This window comes from Anolis sagrei, chromosome 3 (assembly GCF_037176765.1).
Source record: "Anolis sagrei isolate rAnoSag1 chromosome 3, rAnoSag1.mat, whole genome shotgun sequence".
Classification (NCBI taxonomy): Eukaryota; Metazoa; Chordata; class Lepidosauria; order Squamata; family Dactyloidae; genus Anolis; species Anolis sagrei.
In genome coordinates, this window is record NC_090023.1 from 270756559 (window position 1) to 270774207 (window position 17649).

At 45.3% G+C, this 17649-nt stretch overlaps 1 protein-coding gene across 1 annotated transcript in view; it reads right to left on the bottom strand.

The window, feature by feature from the left end:
- The window catches only part of P3H2 (prolyl 3-hydroxylase 2), a 166535-nt gene that overhangs the window by 20027 nt on the left and 128859 nt on the right, over positions 1-17649 (bottom strand). Inside the window, exons 5-8 of the mRNA XM_060767266.2 lie at positions 15388-15530; positions 12454-12543; positions 10440-10480; positions 9954-10045 (exon numbers count right to left, since the gene is read on the bottom strand). Coding sequence (XP_060623249.2) covers positions 9954-10045; positions 10440-10480; positions 12454-12543; positions 15388-15530 — 366 coding nt within the window. The remainder of the gene's footprint in view (positions 1-9953; positions 10046-10439; positions 10481-12453; positions 12544-15387; positions 15531-17649) is intronic.

The window sequence follows — 17649 nt, forward strand, 5'->3', positions numbered from 1 at the left end:
GAAGCATACAAGAAGCTCGCCCTGTCATTGAACATCAAGAAAACCAAAGTGCTCTTCCAGCAGGCACCAGCCAATCTCTCTCCAATGCCAGAAATACAGCTTAATGATGGAAAATTAGGAAATGTTGACCCTTTCTGCTACCTTGGCAGTCACCTCTCCACAAAAGTCAACATTGACACTGAAATACAACACCGCCTGAGCTCTGTGAGTGCAGCATTCTTCCAAATGAAGCAGAGAGTGTTTGAGGACTGGGACATCCATAGGGAGACCAAGGGACTTGTTTAGAAAGCTATTGTCCTCCCAACCCTGCTATAAGCCTGCAAGATGTGGACTGTCTACAGACGTCACATGCAACTCCTGGAACGATTCCATCAGTGCAGCCTCCAAAAAATCCTGCAAATCTCTTGGGAAGACAGGCGGGGAAATGTCAGCATTCTGGAAGAAGCAAAGACCACCAGCATTGAAGTGATGTTCCTCCGCCATCTGCTCCGCTGGACCGACCACGTTGTCTGAATGCCCAACCACAGTCTCCCAAAGCAGTTGCTCTACTCCAAACTCAACAATGGAAAACGGAATGTTGGAGGACATGAAAGAGATTTAAAGATGGGCTCAAAGCCAACCTTAAAAACTCTGACATAGACACTGAGAACTGGGAAGCCCTGCAATTCTAGTTGGATGGATAGTCCCATTCTTTTCTGCTTTGGTGAGACCTCCACTGGAACACCCTGTGTCTAGTTCTGGCAAAGCAATTCAAGAACAAAATGGACAGGATGGAATAGAGAAGGGTGACCAAAATAGCTCAAGGTCTGGAAACTATGAATCCCTCTGAGAAACAGCTGAGGTAGCTGGGGGTCTTTAGCTTGAGCCGAGGCCAGGAAGTTCCTTCCTTTTCTGGTTTAAAGCTGACTTCTCTGGTTTAAAACAGGCTTCTCTGGCTTGAGTCAAGGCCAGGAAATTCCTTCCTTCTCTGGTTTAAAACAGGCTTCTCTGGCTTGCGTCAAGGCCAGGAAATTCCTTCCTTCTCTGGTTTAAAACTGGTTTCTCTGGCTTGAGTCAAGGCCAGGAAATTCCTTCCTTCTCTGGTTTAAAACTGGTTTCTCTGGCTTGAGTCAAGGCCAGGAAATTCCTTCCTTCTCTGGTTTAAAACAGGCTTCTCTGGCTTGAGTCAAGGCCAGGAAATTCCTTCCTTCTCTGGTTTAAAACAGGCTTCTCTGGCTTGAGTCAAGGCCAGGAAATACCTTCCTTCTCTGGTTTAAAACAGGCTTCTCTGGCTTGAGTCAAGGCCAGGAAATACCTTCCTTCTCTGGTTTAAAACAGGCTTCTCTGGCTTGAGTCAAGGCCAGGAAATACCTTCCTTCTCTGGTTTAAAACAGGCTTCTCTGGCTTGAGTCAAGGCCAGGAAATTCCTTCCTTCTCTGGTTTAAAACAGGCTTCTCTGGCTTGAGTCAAGGCCAGGAAATACCTTCCTTCTCTGGTTTAAAACAGGCTTCTCTGGCTTGAGTCAAGGCCAGGAAATTCCTTCCTTCTCTGGTTTGAAACTGGCTTCTCTGGCTTGAGTCAAGGCCAGGAAATTCCTTCCTTCTCTGGTTTGAAACTGGCTTCTCTGGCTTGAGTCAAGGCCAGGAAATTCCTTCCTTCTCTGGTTTGAAACTGGCTTCTCTGGCTTGAGCCGAGGCCAGGAAATTCCTTCCTTCTCTGGTTTATATTTTGATATTGCTTCAAAAAGGTAATTTTAACAAAATTATTACAAGCAACGAGTTATCCGAGCGACTCTATCTCCATGTCTAACACCAATACCAGATCAAGAGATCCTGATGTGTATATAGCTGTACATAAACAACAGAGTCAAGATTTGAGCCTCCAATGTGAGTTTGGATGAAAGTCAGAGTTCAAATGTTTTAGAAAAACAGTAAGCAGCAACAAGGTCAGACCATGTGTTGTAAATCTCTGCTAACTACTGATAAAAGACTCTATAGTGTTTTGGTTTGATTTAATGACTTGCCCTGAGAGAATCAGTCCCATGCAGAGCATAGGGAGGGATGTGATAGAAGGAACTATAAATCCCACACCTATCCTGGTGGGTGGTTTTGTCCCCCCCCCCCCCCCCCCCCGCCCAACAGTTTTCTTGCATGGCACTGGGATGGGATGGATAGACTCTGGGGGTCCCTTCCAAATAAGTATTCTGATGGGTGGTTGTGTCCCCCCCCCCCCCCCCCCCGCCCAACAGTTTTCTTGCATGGCACTGGGATGGGATGGATAGACTCTGGGGGTCCCTTCCAAATAAGTATTCTGATGGGTGGTTGTGTCCCCCCCCCCCCCCCCCCCCCGCCCAACAGTTTTCTTGCATGGCACTGGGATGGGATGGATAGACTCTGGGGGTCCCTTCCAAACAAGGATTCTATGAAATATTGTGCCAAATGAACTGAGTTCTGTGCCTAGAAATCGTGTCGAATGAGAGCTTTTCAGAAAACAGATGTGCCTCATTCAAAAGAGCTCATCCTGGAGGAGGACAATCCATGTGGAGGCGGCAGATTGCATTCCTCATCACGTAGAGAGACACAACCCTTACACACAGCTAATGGGGTTTTTGTGGACAAGCCAACGTAAACCATTTTCTATTTCCACTGCATGTTTCCACTACACCGGATTTTTGTGCACTGGCCTGGGAGCTTTTTGTGGATTCAGCCAAACACTCCACCGTTGTCTGAAACTGTCGTCAGCCTCATTGTGGGTCCAAAAAATGTGGTTGCGTTAGAGCCCGGCCAAGACGTTTCCATATGTGTGGGAAGGAAATGAATAGCCGATTTCACGGCCAAGCAGAATAATTGTTTGCGGTAGCAGCGAGGCTCCAGGTAGCCACAAAACCAGAGCTTGCAAATAATAATAATCTGCTCGGTCGCTTTAATAAGAACATTTAAAAGCGGCTATTTAAATCCCGGCTCCGTATCAGTCCTTCCAACTGCAATAAACCGACTGAATCAACTATGGGTTTGCTAATATGGAAGTGAATCCTATTGATTCCATGGGTCTAATAGAGATATTGAGCTTGGGTATGTTTAGCTGAGAGAAGTGAAGATGGAAAGTGCATGTAGAAATAATGTACCATATATACTCTAGTATAAGCCGACCTGACTATAGAATCATAGAATCCTAGAGTTGGAAGAGACCTCCTGGGACATCCAGTCCAACCCCATTCTGCCAAGAAGCAGGAATATTGCATTCAAATCACTCCTGACAGATGGCCATCCAGCCCCTGTTTAAAAGCTTCCAAAGAAGGAGCCTCCACAACACTCCGGGGCAGAGGGTTCCACTGCTGAACGGCTCTCACAGTCAGGAAGTTCTTCCTCATGTTCAGATGGAATCTCCTCTTTTGTAGTTTGAAGCCATGGCTCCATTGCATCCTAATCTCCAGGGAAGCAGAAAACAAGCTTGCTCCCTCCTCCTCCCTGTGGCTTCCTCTCACATATTTATACATGGCTATCATATCTCCTCTCAGCTTTCTCTTCTTCAGGCTAAACATGCCCAGCTCCTTAAGCCACTCCTCATAGGGCTTGTTCTCCAGACCCTTGATCATTTTAGTTGCCCTCCTCTGGACACATTCCAGCTTGTCAATATCTCTCTTGAATTGTGGTGCCCAGAATTGGACACAATATTCCAGATGTGGTCTAACCAAAGCAGAATAGAGCATGGGGAGCATGACTTCCCTAGATCTAGACTCTAGGCTCCTATTGATGCAGGCCAAAATCCCATTGGCTTTTTTTGCCGTCACATCACATTGTTGGCTCATGTTTAACTTGTTGTCCACGAGGACTCCAAGATATTTTTCACACGTACCGCTCTCGAGCCAGGCATTGTCCCCCATCCTGTATCTTTGCATTTCGTTTTTCCTGCCTAAGGAATTGCATTTGTCCCTGTTGAACTTCATTTTGTTAGTTTTGGCCATTCATTTCTCTAGTCTGTTAAAATAGTTTTGAATCCTGCTCCTGTCCTCTGGAGTCTTGGCTCTCCCTCCCAATTTGGTGTCATCTGCAAACTTGATGATCCTGCCTTCTAGCCCTTCATCTAAGTCATTAATAAAGATGTTGAACAGGACCGGGCCCAGGACGGAACCCTGCGGCACTCCGCTCATCACTTCTTTCCAGGATGAAGAGGAAGCCTTGGTGAGCACCCTCTGGGTTAATCCATTTAACCAATTACTGATCCACCGTAGTTTTGCCTAGCCCACATTGGACTAGTTTGTTTGCCACATCCAGTGACACTTTCGCAGAGTTTTCTGGTGGCGAGGATTGGCAATCTGGTGATACTATGGAATTGTGGGGAGACCTAAGTCTTGACAAGAGGTGGAAGAGTTGAAGGGATGGGCGTTGGCGTTCAGCTGTGGAAGCTAAGCCAGCTGATAGTGATGAGGATGGGGTGGAGGGCAGCTCATCATCGGGTGATGACTTGTAAGATAAATGAAGGCACTGGAATGATAGAACTTTGCAGTAGGCAAAGTGTTGGTTTCGTGCTTTGGGTCTTTCTTGTTGGGCTTGTGTCCTGGATCTGCAGGTTGCTGCTTGCTTCGTGTACTGACCGGCTTGGATTCCCGTAAGTGTGGATTTCCCCTCTCCTTGACTTCAGACTGGTTTGACGACGATGCTGCCTCTTGGACTTTGGAACTTTCAACTGGATTTCTTCGACTTTGGACTGCTTCTGGACGACGGCTTCTCTTCACGGCTCTTTGTTTGCTTATTATCTTTGAAATCTGTGATTTTGGTGTGTTTTAGAAGAACTCTTATTTAATCCGGATTTTTTGCCAGTTTAATCCGGTTTATTTTCTAAGTTTGGTTTTCAAGCAGCAAGTTGCTGCAAACTTTGAGTTTTGACCAGAAGCACTGAAGCAAGTGTCCCTGAGTCCTGTTTACTTTGCTTTAATAAACTATTGTTTGGACTATACTCCTGTGTCTGGCTCTTTAAGGCATCTGAATTCTGACAGGTAAATTTCAAAATAAAAATAGATACCAATAAAATTACATTAATTAAAGCATCAGGAGGTTTTTATATTTCTCGTGTCAGGGCAGCCAGTCAATTATGTTACATTTCTAATAGAACAAAGCAAACAAACAGAGAAAATACAAAATGTGTGAGTTTGGTAGTTGATTAAATGTTCTTTGACCAGTAGCTGGCCACTCGGAGAGCTTCTGGTGTTGCTGCAAGAAGGTCCTCCATCGTGCATGTGGCTCAGGTTGCATTGCAGCAGGTGGTCAGTGGTTTGCTCCTCTCCGCACTCGCATGTCGAGGATTCCACTTTGTGGCCCCATTTCTGAAGGTTGGCTCTGCATCTCGTGATGCCAGAGTGCAGTCTGTTCAGCGCCTTTCAAGTCGCCCAGTCCTCTGTGTGCCCAGTGGGGAGTCTCTCATTGGGTATCAGCCATTGGTTGAGGTTCTGAGTTTGAGCCTGCCACTTTTGGACTCTCGCTTGCTGAGGTGTTCCAGCGAGTGTCTCTGTAGATCTTAGAAAACTATGTCAGGAGGTGAAATGTTTTTGAATATTTACATAAAACTGTGATTTGAAATAAGACTGCCCAACTCTGATTAAATCATTATTCTAACCTGCTTCAATGTAAACATACTTACTTTCTGTTGAAATTGTCCACATGCTTGTGGATTTCAGTGGCTTCTTTGTGTATCTGACATAATGGTTGTCAGAGGGTCCAGCATTTCTGTGTTCTCAGATAATATTCTGTGTCCAGGTTGGTTCATCATGTGGTCTGGTTGGATTAGTCTGTCATGCCTTTTGTGTTCCTTAATTCGTGCCTGGGAAATGCTGCTCTGTTTGGGGGTCCCTATGGAGACTTCTTGTCCACAGCTGCACAATATGTGGTAGACCAGTGGTTCTCAACCTTCCTAATGCTGCGACCCCTTAATACAGTTCCTCATGCTGTGGTGACCCCCAACCATAGAATTATTTTCATTGGTACTGGTGGGGTGGGGGGCGGGGCGGATTGATTTTGACATTTGGGATTTATAGTTCACCTACAATCAAAGAGAATTCTGAAGTCTACCAGCGATGGAATTGAACCAAACTTGGCACACAGAACTCCCATGACCAACAGAAAATACTGGAAGGGTTTGGTGGGCATTGTCCTTGAGTTTGGGAATTGTAGTTTACCTACATCCAGAGAGCACTGTGGACTCAAATAATGATGGATCTGGACCAATCTATGCCCACATGTCAACAGTGGTGAAATCTGGGGGAAATAGACTTGATATGTGGGAGTTGTAGTTGCTGGGATTTATAGTTCATCTACAATCAAAGAGCATTCTGAATTCCACTAACAATGGAATTGAACCAAACTTGGCATATAGAGCTCCTATGCCCAACATAAAATACTGGAAGAGTTTAGTGGACATTGACCTTGAGTTTGGGAGTTGTAGTTCACCTACACCCAGAGAGCACTGTGGAATCAAACAATGACGGATCTGGACCAAATTTGGCACAAACACTCAATATGCCCAAATGTGAACACTGGTGGAGTTTGGGGAAAATAGAATCTTGACATTTGGGAGTTGTAGTTGCTGGGATTTATAGTTCGCCTATAATCAAAGAGCACTCAGAACCCCACCAACGATAGAATTGAGCCAGACTTCCCACACAGAGACCCCCATGACCAACAGAAAATACTGTAGGTTCTTGTGGGTTTTTTCGGGCTATAGAGCCATGTTCTAGAGGCATTTCTCCTGACGTTTCGCCTGCATCTATGGCAAGCATCCTCAGAGGTGTGAGGTCAGAAAATACTGTGTTTTCTGATGGTCTTCGGCAATCCCTCTGACATCCCCTCGCGACCCCCTTAGGGGTCCAGACCCCCAGGTTGAGGAACACTGTGGTAGATCTTGCAGTGGCGAGAGGATCCTCCTTATCCTTGCTGAACATAGGCTATGCATCCTTGTGTATAATGGCAGTCCTGTGTCTAGAAAAGGCACAACCCAATGTTTTTCTGCTCACTTGTGGTCTCCAAGGTTGGGATTGGTGTGTTTTGGGTGGGATTTCTACGTGCCATTTGGCACATCGGCCACGTGCCGCACAGAAAGTTGCGGGTACAGAAATATCCTCCTTCTAGGAAAAGACTCAAGTCCTTTCTGATTGAGGGAAAGTAGATGGTGCTGCCTCTTGTAATTTCAGGGCAGAACTGCCACGATCACAGCAACCCCAAATTACATGACTGAAGGAGTAAGAAGTCCACAGACAGACCTTTGGAAACGTTCAAACCTTGTGCGGCTGGAAGGAAGAAGCCAGATGGGAAGGAGGTGAAAGCAGCACTAAATCACGGGGAATGGATCCCTGCTTGCAAAAATGGCAAGGCTTTGGAAATAAAATAAATTGAAATAGCTGTGTTCAGAGGGATGAAAAATAGGAGGCCTTTATGTAAATGGTGACACTATGGAACATTTCAATTCAAGTCAGTTGGGAGTTTTGCAGCAGAACGCCAGCAAAAACAAAGTAAACTATCACAGGATGTCTCTGGCTTTTGTCTGCAAAGGCGGCTTTTCCTTCAAGGCAATGGGGGTCTGTGAAGATTTCTCTACAATACTCTTTCTGCAATACGTATATCCTCAAAATGACTTGGACTACAAAGTCCATCATCCTGCCAAACAGGTCAAGGCAAGATGGGAGTAGTAGTTCAAAAGTGGAGAAGAAGCGGTTCAGAAAGGATGCTCAGCAATGTTGGTTAGTCCCAACCAAAGGAGAACACAGAATTTGTGGCCCTTTCTACACTACCATATAATCCAGATTATAAAAGAAGATAATTTGGATTTTATATGGCAGAGTAGACGGCATCCTAGAGTTTGAAGGGTCCCAAAGGCCACCCTTATTGGTTAGTCTCACCCAAAACAGACCACAGAAACCTAGAGCTGGAAAGGACTCCAAAGACCATTTAGTCCAACCCTCTCCTTCCGGGTAGGAATCCACAACTCAAGCCCTCCTAAAAGTTGACCCTTCCAGGGAATGTTTTAAACCCTAATTCAGTAAATAGATTTATTTAGACCTATGGAATCCGTTGTTCAATGATGGGCCAATATACTGGCTGAGACTATGGATTGAACGGCTCCCATAGAATATGGAACAATATTATAGAACTGTTGTGCTGGAAGAGACCCTGAAGGCCATCCAGTCCAACCTCTGAAGACAATTGGCCAAGAAAACCTTGTGATAGTGTTACCGTAAGTTGGAAATGATTTGTAGGAACACAGCTGTAGTAGCTGAAATACTCTTGCAAGGTCCACCTTGTGCTGGTTTAAACACATCTTTGGATACAGTACAAGGAGGTATGCAATGCCTGTTTGTGCCATACTTTCCTCTAGCTATGCAAAAGAATCTAGTTGACTTTGCCTAGAAGCTAAAAGGATCAGCCGTATGGATCCTCTCTTAGGAATTCCATTGTTGAACCACTTTTCTCAGGGTCAGGAAGTTCTTCCTAATGTTCAGGTGGGATCTCCTTCTCTATCCTGAACAGAATACTGCAATGCACTCTACGTGGGGCTGCCTTTGAAGACGTTTCGGAAACTGCACTTAGTCCAATGGGTGGCAGCCAGATTACTAACAGGAGCTACATACAGGGAGCATACCACCCTCTTGTTGTGTCAGCTCCACTGGCTGCCTGTCCACTTCCGAGCTCAATTCAAAGTGCTGGTTTTGACCTGTAAAGCTCTATACGGTTCTGGCCCAGCTTACTTGTCCGAACACATCTGCCTCTACGTCCCACCTCGTAACTTAAGCTCATCCGGGGAGGCCTTGCTCTCGCTCCCGCCAACATCACAAACGTGGCTGGCGGGGACGAGAGGCAGGGCCTTCTCGGCTGTAGCCCCCGCCTGTGGAACGCGCTTCCAAATGAAATACAATCGACCCCATCCCTCCTGGCATTCAGGAAGAAATTAAAATCTTGGTTTTGGGACCAGGCCTTTGGGCAATAAACATAAAGCAGCACTTTGAATGGAAATGGATTGGCAAGACGATATACATGAGAATATATCACGGATGTGAGAGCTGGACCTTAGGGAAGGCTGAGCGAAGGAAGAGAGATGCTTTTGAGCTGTGGTGCTGGAGGAAAGTGTTGAGAGTGCCTTGGACTGCGAGAAGATCCAACCAGTCCATATTCCAGGAAAGAAAGCCCAACTGCTCATTGGAGGGAAGGATACTAGAGACAAAGTGGAAGTCCTTTGGCCACATCATGAGGAGACAGCAAAGCCTAGAGAAGACAATGATGCTGGGGAAAGTGGAAGGCAAAAGGAAGAGGGGCCGACCAAGGGCAAGATGGATGGATGGCATCCTTGAAGTGACTGGACTGACCTTGAAGGAGCTGGGGGTGGTAACGGCCGACAGGGAGCTCTGGCGTGGGCTGGTCCACGAGGTCACGAAGAGTCGGCGATGACTGAACGAATGAACAACAACAACAATATGGTTTTATTGTTCTATCAATGGGTTTGTGGACTGAGTAGTGTTTTAATGATGGTTATGATAATTGGTTATAATTAATTGCTATTGTTTTAACTTCGTATGTATTTACAGTTTTATACTGTGTTATTGATTTGTGGCATTGAATTGCTGCCTTTGTTAGCCGCTCTGAGTCCCCCCCCCCCCCCCCCCCCCCCGGTGTATCCATGAGAGATACAAGGCTGGGCTTTGCAAGGATCTGTGAAACCACGTGTTCCAAGGAACCCAGATGGAAATGATGCTGCAAATAAATAAATAAATACAATTTGAATGCATGCTCCATTGAGTCCTAGCAAACAATCTTACTCCTTCCTCAACAGGATGATCTTTCCAATATTTAAACATGTATAAGTACAGTAAATAAATAAATAAATAACAGAATAATATTTAAACATGTCTCCTCTCCACCTTCTCTTTTGCAGTCTAAATAGGCCTAGTCCTTTAAGCCACTCCTTGTAGGGCTTGGCTTCCAAGCCCTTACCTTCTCTCAACTCGCGGCCCAACTTTGGCACGGTCTTCTTTCCTGCCCTCCCGGAGACGTCGCTTTGGTCACTGTGGACTCCTGAAGGAATCCTGTGGGAGAGAAAAGGCATGAGAGTGCAGTGGGGGGCATCACCTTGAATATTTCCCATGTGACATAAGTACAAGGTGCCTATATCCACGAGAGAAACCATGTGTTACAAGGAACCCAGATGGAAATGAAGGATCAACCCAGCCATTCACATGGTCCCAAAGCCATAGTTTGCTCCAGCTCCTTGGAGAGAATTTGAACCATATTTGCTAATTCTGCCCAAGTGCCATTAAGCAGCTCTGCCCCATGTTAATCTGGATCACCTCTGTGCAATACTTTGCCACCATGGAATTGGCTTGCCCACCCTTCGGAATAAGGGATAATGTAGATGTGACCAGAGTTTCCAATGCTGGTCTTAGAGGGAGAGAAGAGGACTTTGTGCAGTGAAAGGCCTACCTGTTCTCATCTTGTCGGGCTCCAGAGATGCTCCAGTAACTCTGCAATGTGGAAAAGAGGTCAGTCAGCAAGACAAAATGGTCACCTTGAGGCTTAAATGACACTTATTTATTTAGAACATTTCTTCCCCTTCCTTCTCAACCTCCAAAGAGAGACTCAGGACGCAACTATTCAATGCCAACGCAATATAATAACATAACATACAATTGGCATACATTAAAAACAGTTATAAATATACATTAAAACAACTTGCCGGTTCAAATCATTATCCAAATCAGTCCATGGCAGTCCACTAAAAACCTTATCTTTACTTAATGAGGAAGCAGAGTAGAAGAGAGTAAGGCCTCTTCTACACTGTCTTTATATCCCAGGATCTGATCACAGATTTGAACTGGATTATATGAGTCTGCACCACCATATAATATGGGATATGGAAATAATCTGGGATCGGATCTTGGGATAAACACCTTCGCAGAAGCATACGAGAAGCTCGGCCTGTCACTGAACATTGAGAAAACCAAGGTGCTGTTCCAGCAGTCACCAGCCAATCCCTCTCCAATGCCAGTGATACAGCTTAATGGTGTAACATTAGAAAATGTGGACCATTTCCGCTCCCTTGGCAGCCACCTCTCCACCAAAGTCAACATCGACGCCGAAATACAACACCGCCTGAGCTCTGCAAGTGCAGCATTTTCCAGAATGAAGCAGAGAGTGTTTGAGGACCGGGACATCCGTAGGGAGACCAAGGTGCTTGTCTATAAAGCTATTGTCCTCCCAACCCTGCTCTATGCCTGTGAGACGTGGACTGTCTACAGACGTCACATGCAGCTCCTGGAACGTTTCCATCAGCGCTGCCTCCGGAAAATCCTGCAAATCTCCTGGGAAGACAAGCGGACAAACGTCAGTGTGCTGGAAGAAGCAAAGACCACCAGCATTGAAGCGATGGTCCTCCAACATCAACTCCGCTGGGCCGGCCACGTTGTCCGGATGCCTGACCACCGTCTCCCAAAGCAGTTACTCTATTCTGAACTTAAGAATGGAAAACGGAACGTTGGTGGACAGGAAAAGAGATTGAAAGATGGGCTCAAAGCCAGCCTTAAAAACTGTGGCTTAGACACTGAGAACTGGGAAGCCATGGCCCTTGAGCACTCCAGCTGGAGGTCAGCTGTGACCAGCAGCGCTGCAGAATTTGAGGAGGCACGAGTGGAAGGTGAAAGAGAGAAATGTGCCAAGAGGAAGGCGCGTCAAGCCAACCCCGACCGGGACTGCCTTCCACCTGGAAACCAATGCCCTCACTGCGGAAGAAGATGCGGGTCAAGAATAGGGCTCCACAGCCACCTACGAGTCCACAAGGAAATCCATAATCGAAGACCATCTTACTCGTCCAACGAGGGATCGCCTAAGTCAGTCAAGTCAAGTCAAGTCAAAGTCATATCCCAGATTATTGTCTTATCCCAAATTACATGGCAGTGGAGACTCATATAATCCAGTTCAAAGCAGATAACCTGAGTTCAGATCCTGGGATATAAGCACAGTGTAGAAGAAACCTTACTCTCTTCCCAAACTACACGTAGATTTGTTTGTTTTAGGAAGGGAAAAGAAAAACAGAATTTTCTGTGCAGAAAACATATTTTTTTTCAAGCAGAAACGTATCTTTTTCAATGCAGGAGAATGCCTTCTACAAAGAAAAATGCTGGCTTTTGCACACAAAACTCCATGTTGCCTGAACTGGAATGCCCAAATTGGAAAGGAAGGTGTTTAGAAACAGTAGAATGAATGCAGTTTGGCTGAATGCTATGGAATCCTGGAAGATGTAGTTTCAACAAGGCAAAACATTGGCGGAAAATGCAGAAGATCTTGTAAAAACTACAGCTCCCAGGATCCTACGGCATTGAGCCATGTAAAGTTTGGGTCAAGGTGTATTTGGGTATTGTGTAAATCTGGACCGCAATTTCCCACGATCCAAGTGCAACCTTCGTCCATTCTTCACTGCTGCCGTGTTGTAGGTTCGTACCGGTTCAGTGTACAAGAAGCCCAGCCCAGCGGCTCCGGTCCGTAGCAGGTAGGCCTCCATCTTATGCCGCCTGAGGAACATCACAGCTTCCTGAAAAGACCAAGAGAAGGGGAACCTAAAGCCAAGCCAGTTGGGAAGAGATTACACAACTAAATTGATTTCGCTTTGTGCAATTCCTCTGGATAACCATCAATGGGATCAATGCACCTTCTCACCATTAGAGGGCAGAATAACACTGCTGGCAGGTGTCACTATATGCATAGAACACCATAGACTGCAGGGCCATTAAAAAGGTGATCGGAAATCTATACTGAAGCAATACTTTCCTATAATCCCAACCTAGAAAGCAAGAAAATTCATTGTACAGTTCTGAAGATCCCTCAATTGCTCCATAGGCATGAAAATGGAAAAAAACAGACATAGGGATACAGCTACACTGTAGAACAAACACACTTTGACACCACTTGAACTCCATGTTATGGGATCATGGGATCTGCAGTTTGGATCCCTAGCAGTCTAGTTTCTGGATCCAGGGAAGTCATGCTCCCCCTCTATTCTGCTTTGGTTAGACCATACTTGGAATACTGCGTCCAATTCTGAGCATCACAATTGAAGGGAGATATTGACAAGCTGGAATATATCCAGAGGAGGGCAACTCAAAGGATCAAGGGTCTGGAGAACAAACCCTATGAGGAGCGGCTGAAAGAGCTGGGCATGTTTAGCCTGAAGAAGAGAAGGCTGAGAGGAGACATGATAGCCATGTATAAGTATGTGAGGTGAAGTCATAGGGAGGCGGGAGCAAGCTTCCTTTCTGCTTCCCTGGAGACAAGGACGCAATGGCATAATGGCTTCAAACTACAAGAAAGGAGATTCCATCTGAACATGAGGAAAAACTTCCTGAATGTAAGAGCTGTTAAGCAGTGGAACTCTCTGCCCCAGAGTATGGCGGAGGTTCCTTCTTTGGAAGCTTTAAAACAGAGGATGGATGGCCATCTATCGGGAGTGCTTTGGATGCAATTTTCCTGCTTCTTGGCATAAAGGGGTTGGACTGGATGGCCCATGAGGTCTCTTCCAACTCTATAATTCTATGTGAGGTACCAGCACCCTTTGGCAGAGAAAGCTGCAAACCATGTGAAACTACAACTCTTCAGATGGCATAGAATGGAGCTATTCCAGCTACAAGTAGTGCCAAGCTGCATTCATTACACAGTCTGGATGCACTCAAGGGAACAAAGTCATGCCACTGTATTATTAGAGAATTTCAGAACTGAAAGGGACTGCAAAGGCTATCTATTGCAACCTCACATCATGCAAGTTTACATAGAGAAATGTTGCACTGGGGGACCTAAGGATTATTTATGTATTTATTTATTTATTTGTGACATTTGTATACCGCCCTTCTCAACCCCGACAGGGACTCAGGGCGGTTCACAGTGTTGGCAACAATTCAATGCCATCGATAAAAAACAGTATTAAACATCAAAATTGACCCTCCCCAGATAAAACATTACACATTATTAACCACATCATATAAAATAAGATCACATATCACACAATCTAATCTGATTGTCTCTCTCCAATCGGACATTAGGAGCAAAGAGATCGTTCAATAGGTTTATTTGACCAAGTCACCCTGCTGGGTGGAGCAACAAAAGAAAAGTGCCACTATAGGTTATGCTTATGACTATAGGTGCATCTACACTGTAGAATGTAAAGCAAAAGTGTATGTACATTGTGGAATTATCGCAGTTCAATACCTCTGTGAGCAAACAACAAAAGTCAAACTTACGAAAGTGATGCATCGACTGTTCTGACATTGAGCAACCAATGGTGCGCCTTCTTCTAAACACCTCGTGTAAATGAGACCCATGCACATGGCTCAACTGGTGCATTACAGGCACAATGGCTTGTGATGCAGTTGTATTTATAGAACTCTGCTTGTGCAATGGTGAACTGAATATGGGATATAGGATATGGTCAAAAAGTGTAAGGGAACCTGGCATTGTCATGAATACTTTTCAAACTTTAAAAAAGCAACGAGAGAGAGTGTACTACAGACCAATACAGAGAAAGAAAGTAGACACACAAACAAAGGAGATCTTAAATTTCACTCATTATTTACATAAATATACACATTCATTCATCATCATGCATACATTACCATCTCTTCTTCCTTCTCCTGGAAAAGAGACCCTGAATTAGGTCCGAACACATTCCCAGCAAATCTTACATTCTGTGAATACACTACCCTCCTCCCTTCATTGGAGAAGATGGCAAGCGGACCAGACCAACCCTTGTTGTCTGCCATGATTTTGGAATAGTAAAGTGTCTCTTATATAGCAATATTTCTGCTGATGTTGTTCAGGAAGTTGTAAATGAATGACATGTTGTTTTCCATCTAAAACAGTGGTTCTCAACCAGGGGTCCCCAGATGTTTTTGGCCTTCAACTCCCAGAAATCCTAACAGCTGGTAAACTGTCTGGGATTTCTGGGAGTTGTAGGCCTAAAACATCTGGGGACCCCAGGTTGAGAATTACTGATCTAAAACATCCTGACTCCATCAGTTCCTGGACAGATGTTAACTATACTAGTTTTCCTTCTTAAGTAAGGAATCCATGTAAACATTTCCTTAACTTAAAAGAACCATTGTCTCTGGTAATGTAAACATGTTGTTTTCCACCAAGAGTTATTCATTGGCCTCTGGTCATCAACAGTTCAGTGGTTCAGCAACAACTTTTCATTACAGTTCAGCAGTTGAGTAGTTTTCCAGGCCTCAATCTTTGGATGGCATCTTTAAGCTATATAGACATCAACCATACACCTTTCATACAATTCCATTCAAACCATACATCACATATTCATGACAGCTTGAAATACCAATTGGACCCCAGTCTTTGCCCTTAAAAAAATGACACCTATGCAGCATATTCCTACCTCCCTGGGCTTGATGCTTCCCAGGTCCACTGATCCTTCTAAGAGGCTTTCGTAATAGCTCTCATTGTCTAAGACGTCTTCGTCATCAGGGTGGAACAGAAGGTAGGATCTGGCGTTCTCCAGGGCTTTGACATAATCGCCAACTGAAAGAGGAACACATGACCATTTGCTATGGCTCCATGATGCATCCACAATATCCCTGGTAATTCCTGGTCAGGGATGCTCAGAAATGTCATAGGAAGCCAGGAGGAGTTCCTCCAAACTTTGGTCCTTCAGTTGCCTTGGACTTCAACTCCCAGGGGCGGAGGTCCAAAACATCTAGCAGACCAAAGTTTGAGAAATTCTGAACAAAAACACAGCTTGTTCCAACTAAGAAGCCATACACAGTAAACTCCAGAAGTCCAATAAACCTCACCCACTGTTTTTATTTAAAAACTACTTGGAATGCTGATTTCATTTACTCCACTGAATTGGAAGTCATGAAGAGCCACAACGGCACCAGTAATTCTCTCCTTCTCACCATCTGCAGATGCTCCACATTAGCAAGTTTGGCTGTGGATAGGAAACCCTCTTGGGCCAAGAATATTCCCCTAATCTCAGTCTGTTTGCCATAGAAGAACGAACATGGGGTGGGACTCCCCCAAACAGGGTGTGCCCCTCTCTGGACGGGGGCCAGGCCGGTCCCCAAAGCAAAACTGGCACGAGAGAAGGATTCGCTTCTGGACTTGTCTCTCCCCAACTTGGTTTGCAAGTTTCAGCAGGCACATTTACCTGTTTTATATCCTTATCTCCTAACAGTTACTATGCATTGTAGTATGTAACCTGCACCTTTTGAAAAACTGTGGTCCTGAGGCTATTTTAGAGGTATGGGATTGGAATAAGCTTCCAACACAGCAGTGGTTCAAGAGCACAGAGAGTGCAATGTTTAGGGGCTTGTAGGGAGCTCTACGGCCAGAGATGGCAGTGACCCAACCCCTTTTCATACCATAAAATCATAGAATCCTAGAGTTGGAAGAGACCTCAAGGGACATCCAGGCAGGAAGACACCATACAAGCTCCACTGACAGATGGCCATCCAGCCTGTTCTGTCCCCTAAACTTTCAGGTGCCCAATTCTTGGCGAGAGGACCAGGATATCCGTAGGGAGACCAAGGTGCTTGTTTATAAAGCGATTGTCCTCCCAACCCTGCTATACACCTGTGAGACGTGGACTGTCTACAGATGTCACATGCAACTCCTAGAACGATTCCATCAGCGTTGCCTCTGAAAAAATCCTGCAAATCTCTTGGGAAGACAAGCCGACAAATGTCAGCATGCTGGAAGAAGCAAAGACCACCACCATTGAAGCAATGGTCCTCCGCATCAACTCTGCTGGACTGGCCACGTTGTCCGGATGCCGACCACCGACTCCCAAAGCTCTACTCTGAACTCAAGAATGGAAAATGGAATGTCAGCGGGCAGGAAAAGAGATTGAAAGATGGGCTCAAAGCTGACCTTAGAATCTCTGGCAGAGATACTGAGAACTGGGAAGCCCTGGCCCTTGAGTGCTCCAGTTGGAGGTCAGCTGTGACCAGCAGTGCTGTAGAATTTGAAGAGGCATGAATCCTTAGGGGCAAGTGACCATGTGCTCCTGCAATTTGAGGTACAAAGGAAGACCGAAACTAAGACAAATCAAACCCGCATTTTGGACTTTAGGAGAGCTGATTTCCAAAAAATGAAGGAAACACTGAGCAGCATTCCATGGACACAGATACTAAAAGACAAGGGAGTTACGGATGGATGGGAATTTCTCAAGAGTGAAATACTCAAGTCGCAGTTGCAAACCGTGCCAACAAAAAGAAAAAATAGGACAAGTGAAAAGAAACAAGAATGGATGTCCAAAGAACTTCTAACTGTGCTGAGACACAAAAGAGACATGCACAAGAAGTGGAAAAAGGGAGAAATCACCAAAGAAGACTTCAAACAAATAGCCAACACCTGTAGGGAAAAGGTCCGCAAGGCTAAAGCACAAAACGAGCTCAGGCTTGCCAGGGACATTAAAAACAATAAAAAGGGCTTCTTTTATATGTCAGTAGAAAAAGGAAAAACAAGGAGGCGATAGGGCCTCTTCGAGTAGAAGATGGGGCAATGCTGACAGGGGACAGGGAAAAGGCAGAACTACTTAATGCCTTCTTTGCCTCGGTCTTCTCACAAAACGAAGGTAATCTTCAACCTCAGCAAGATGGAGTGGATGAGGGATTAGAGGACATCCAACCACAAATTG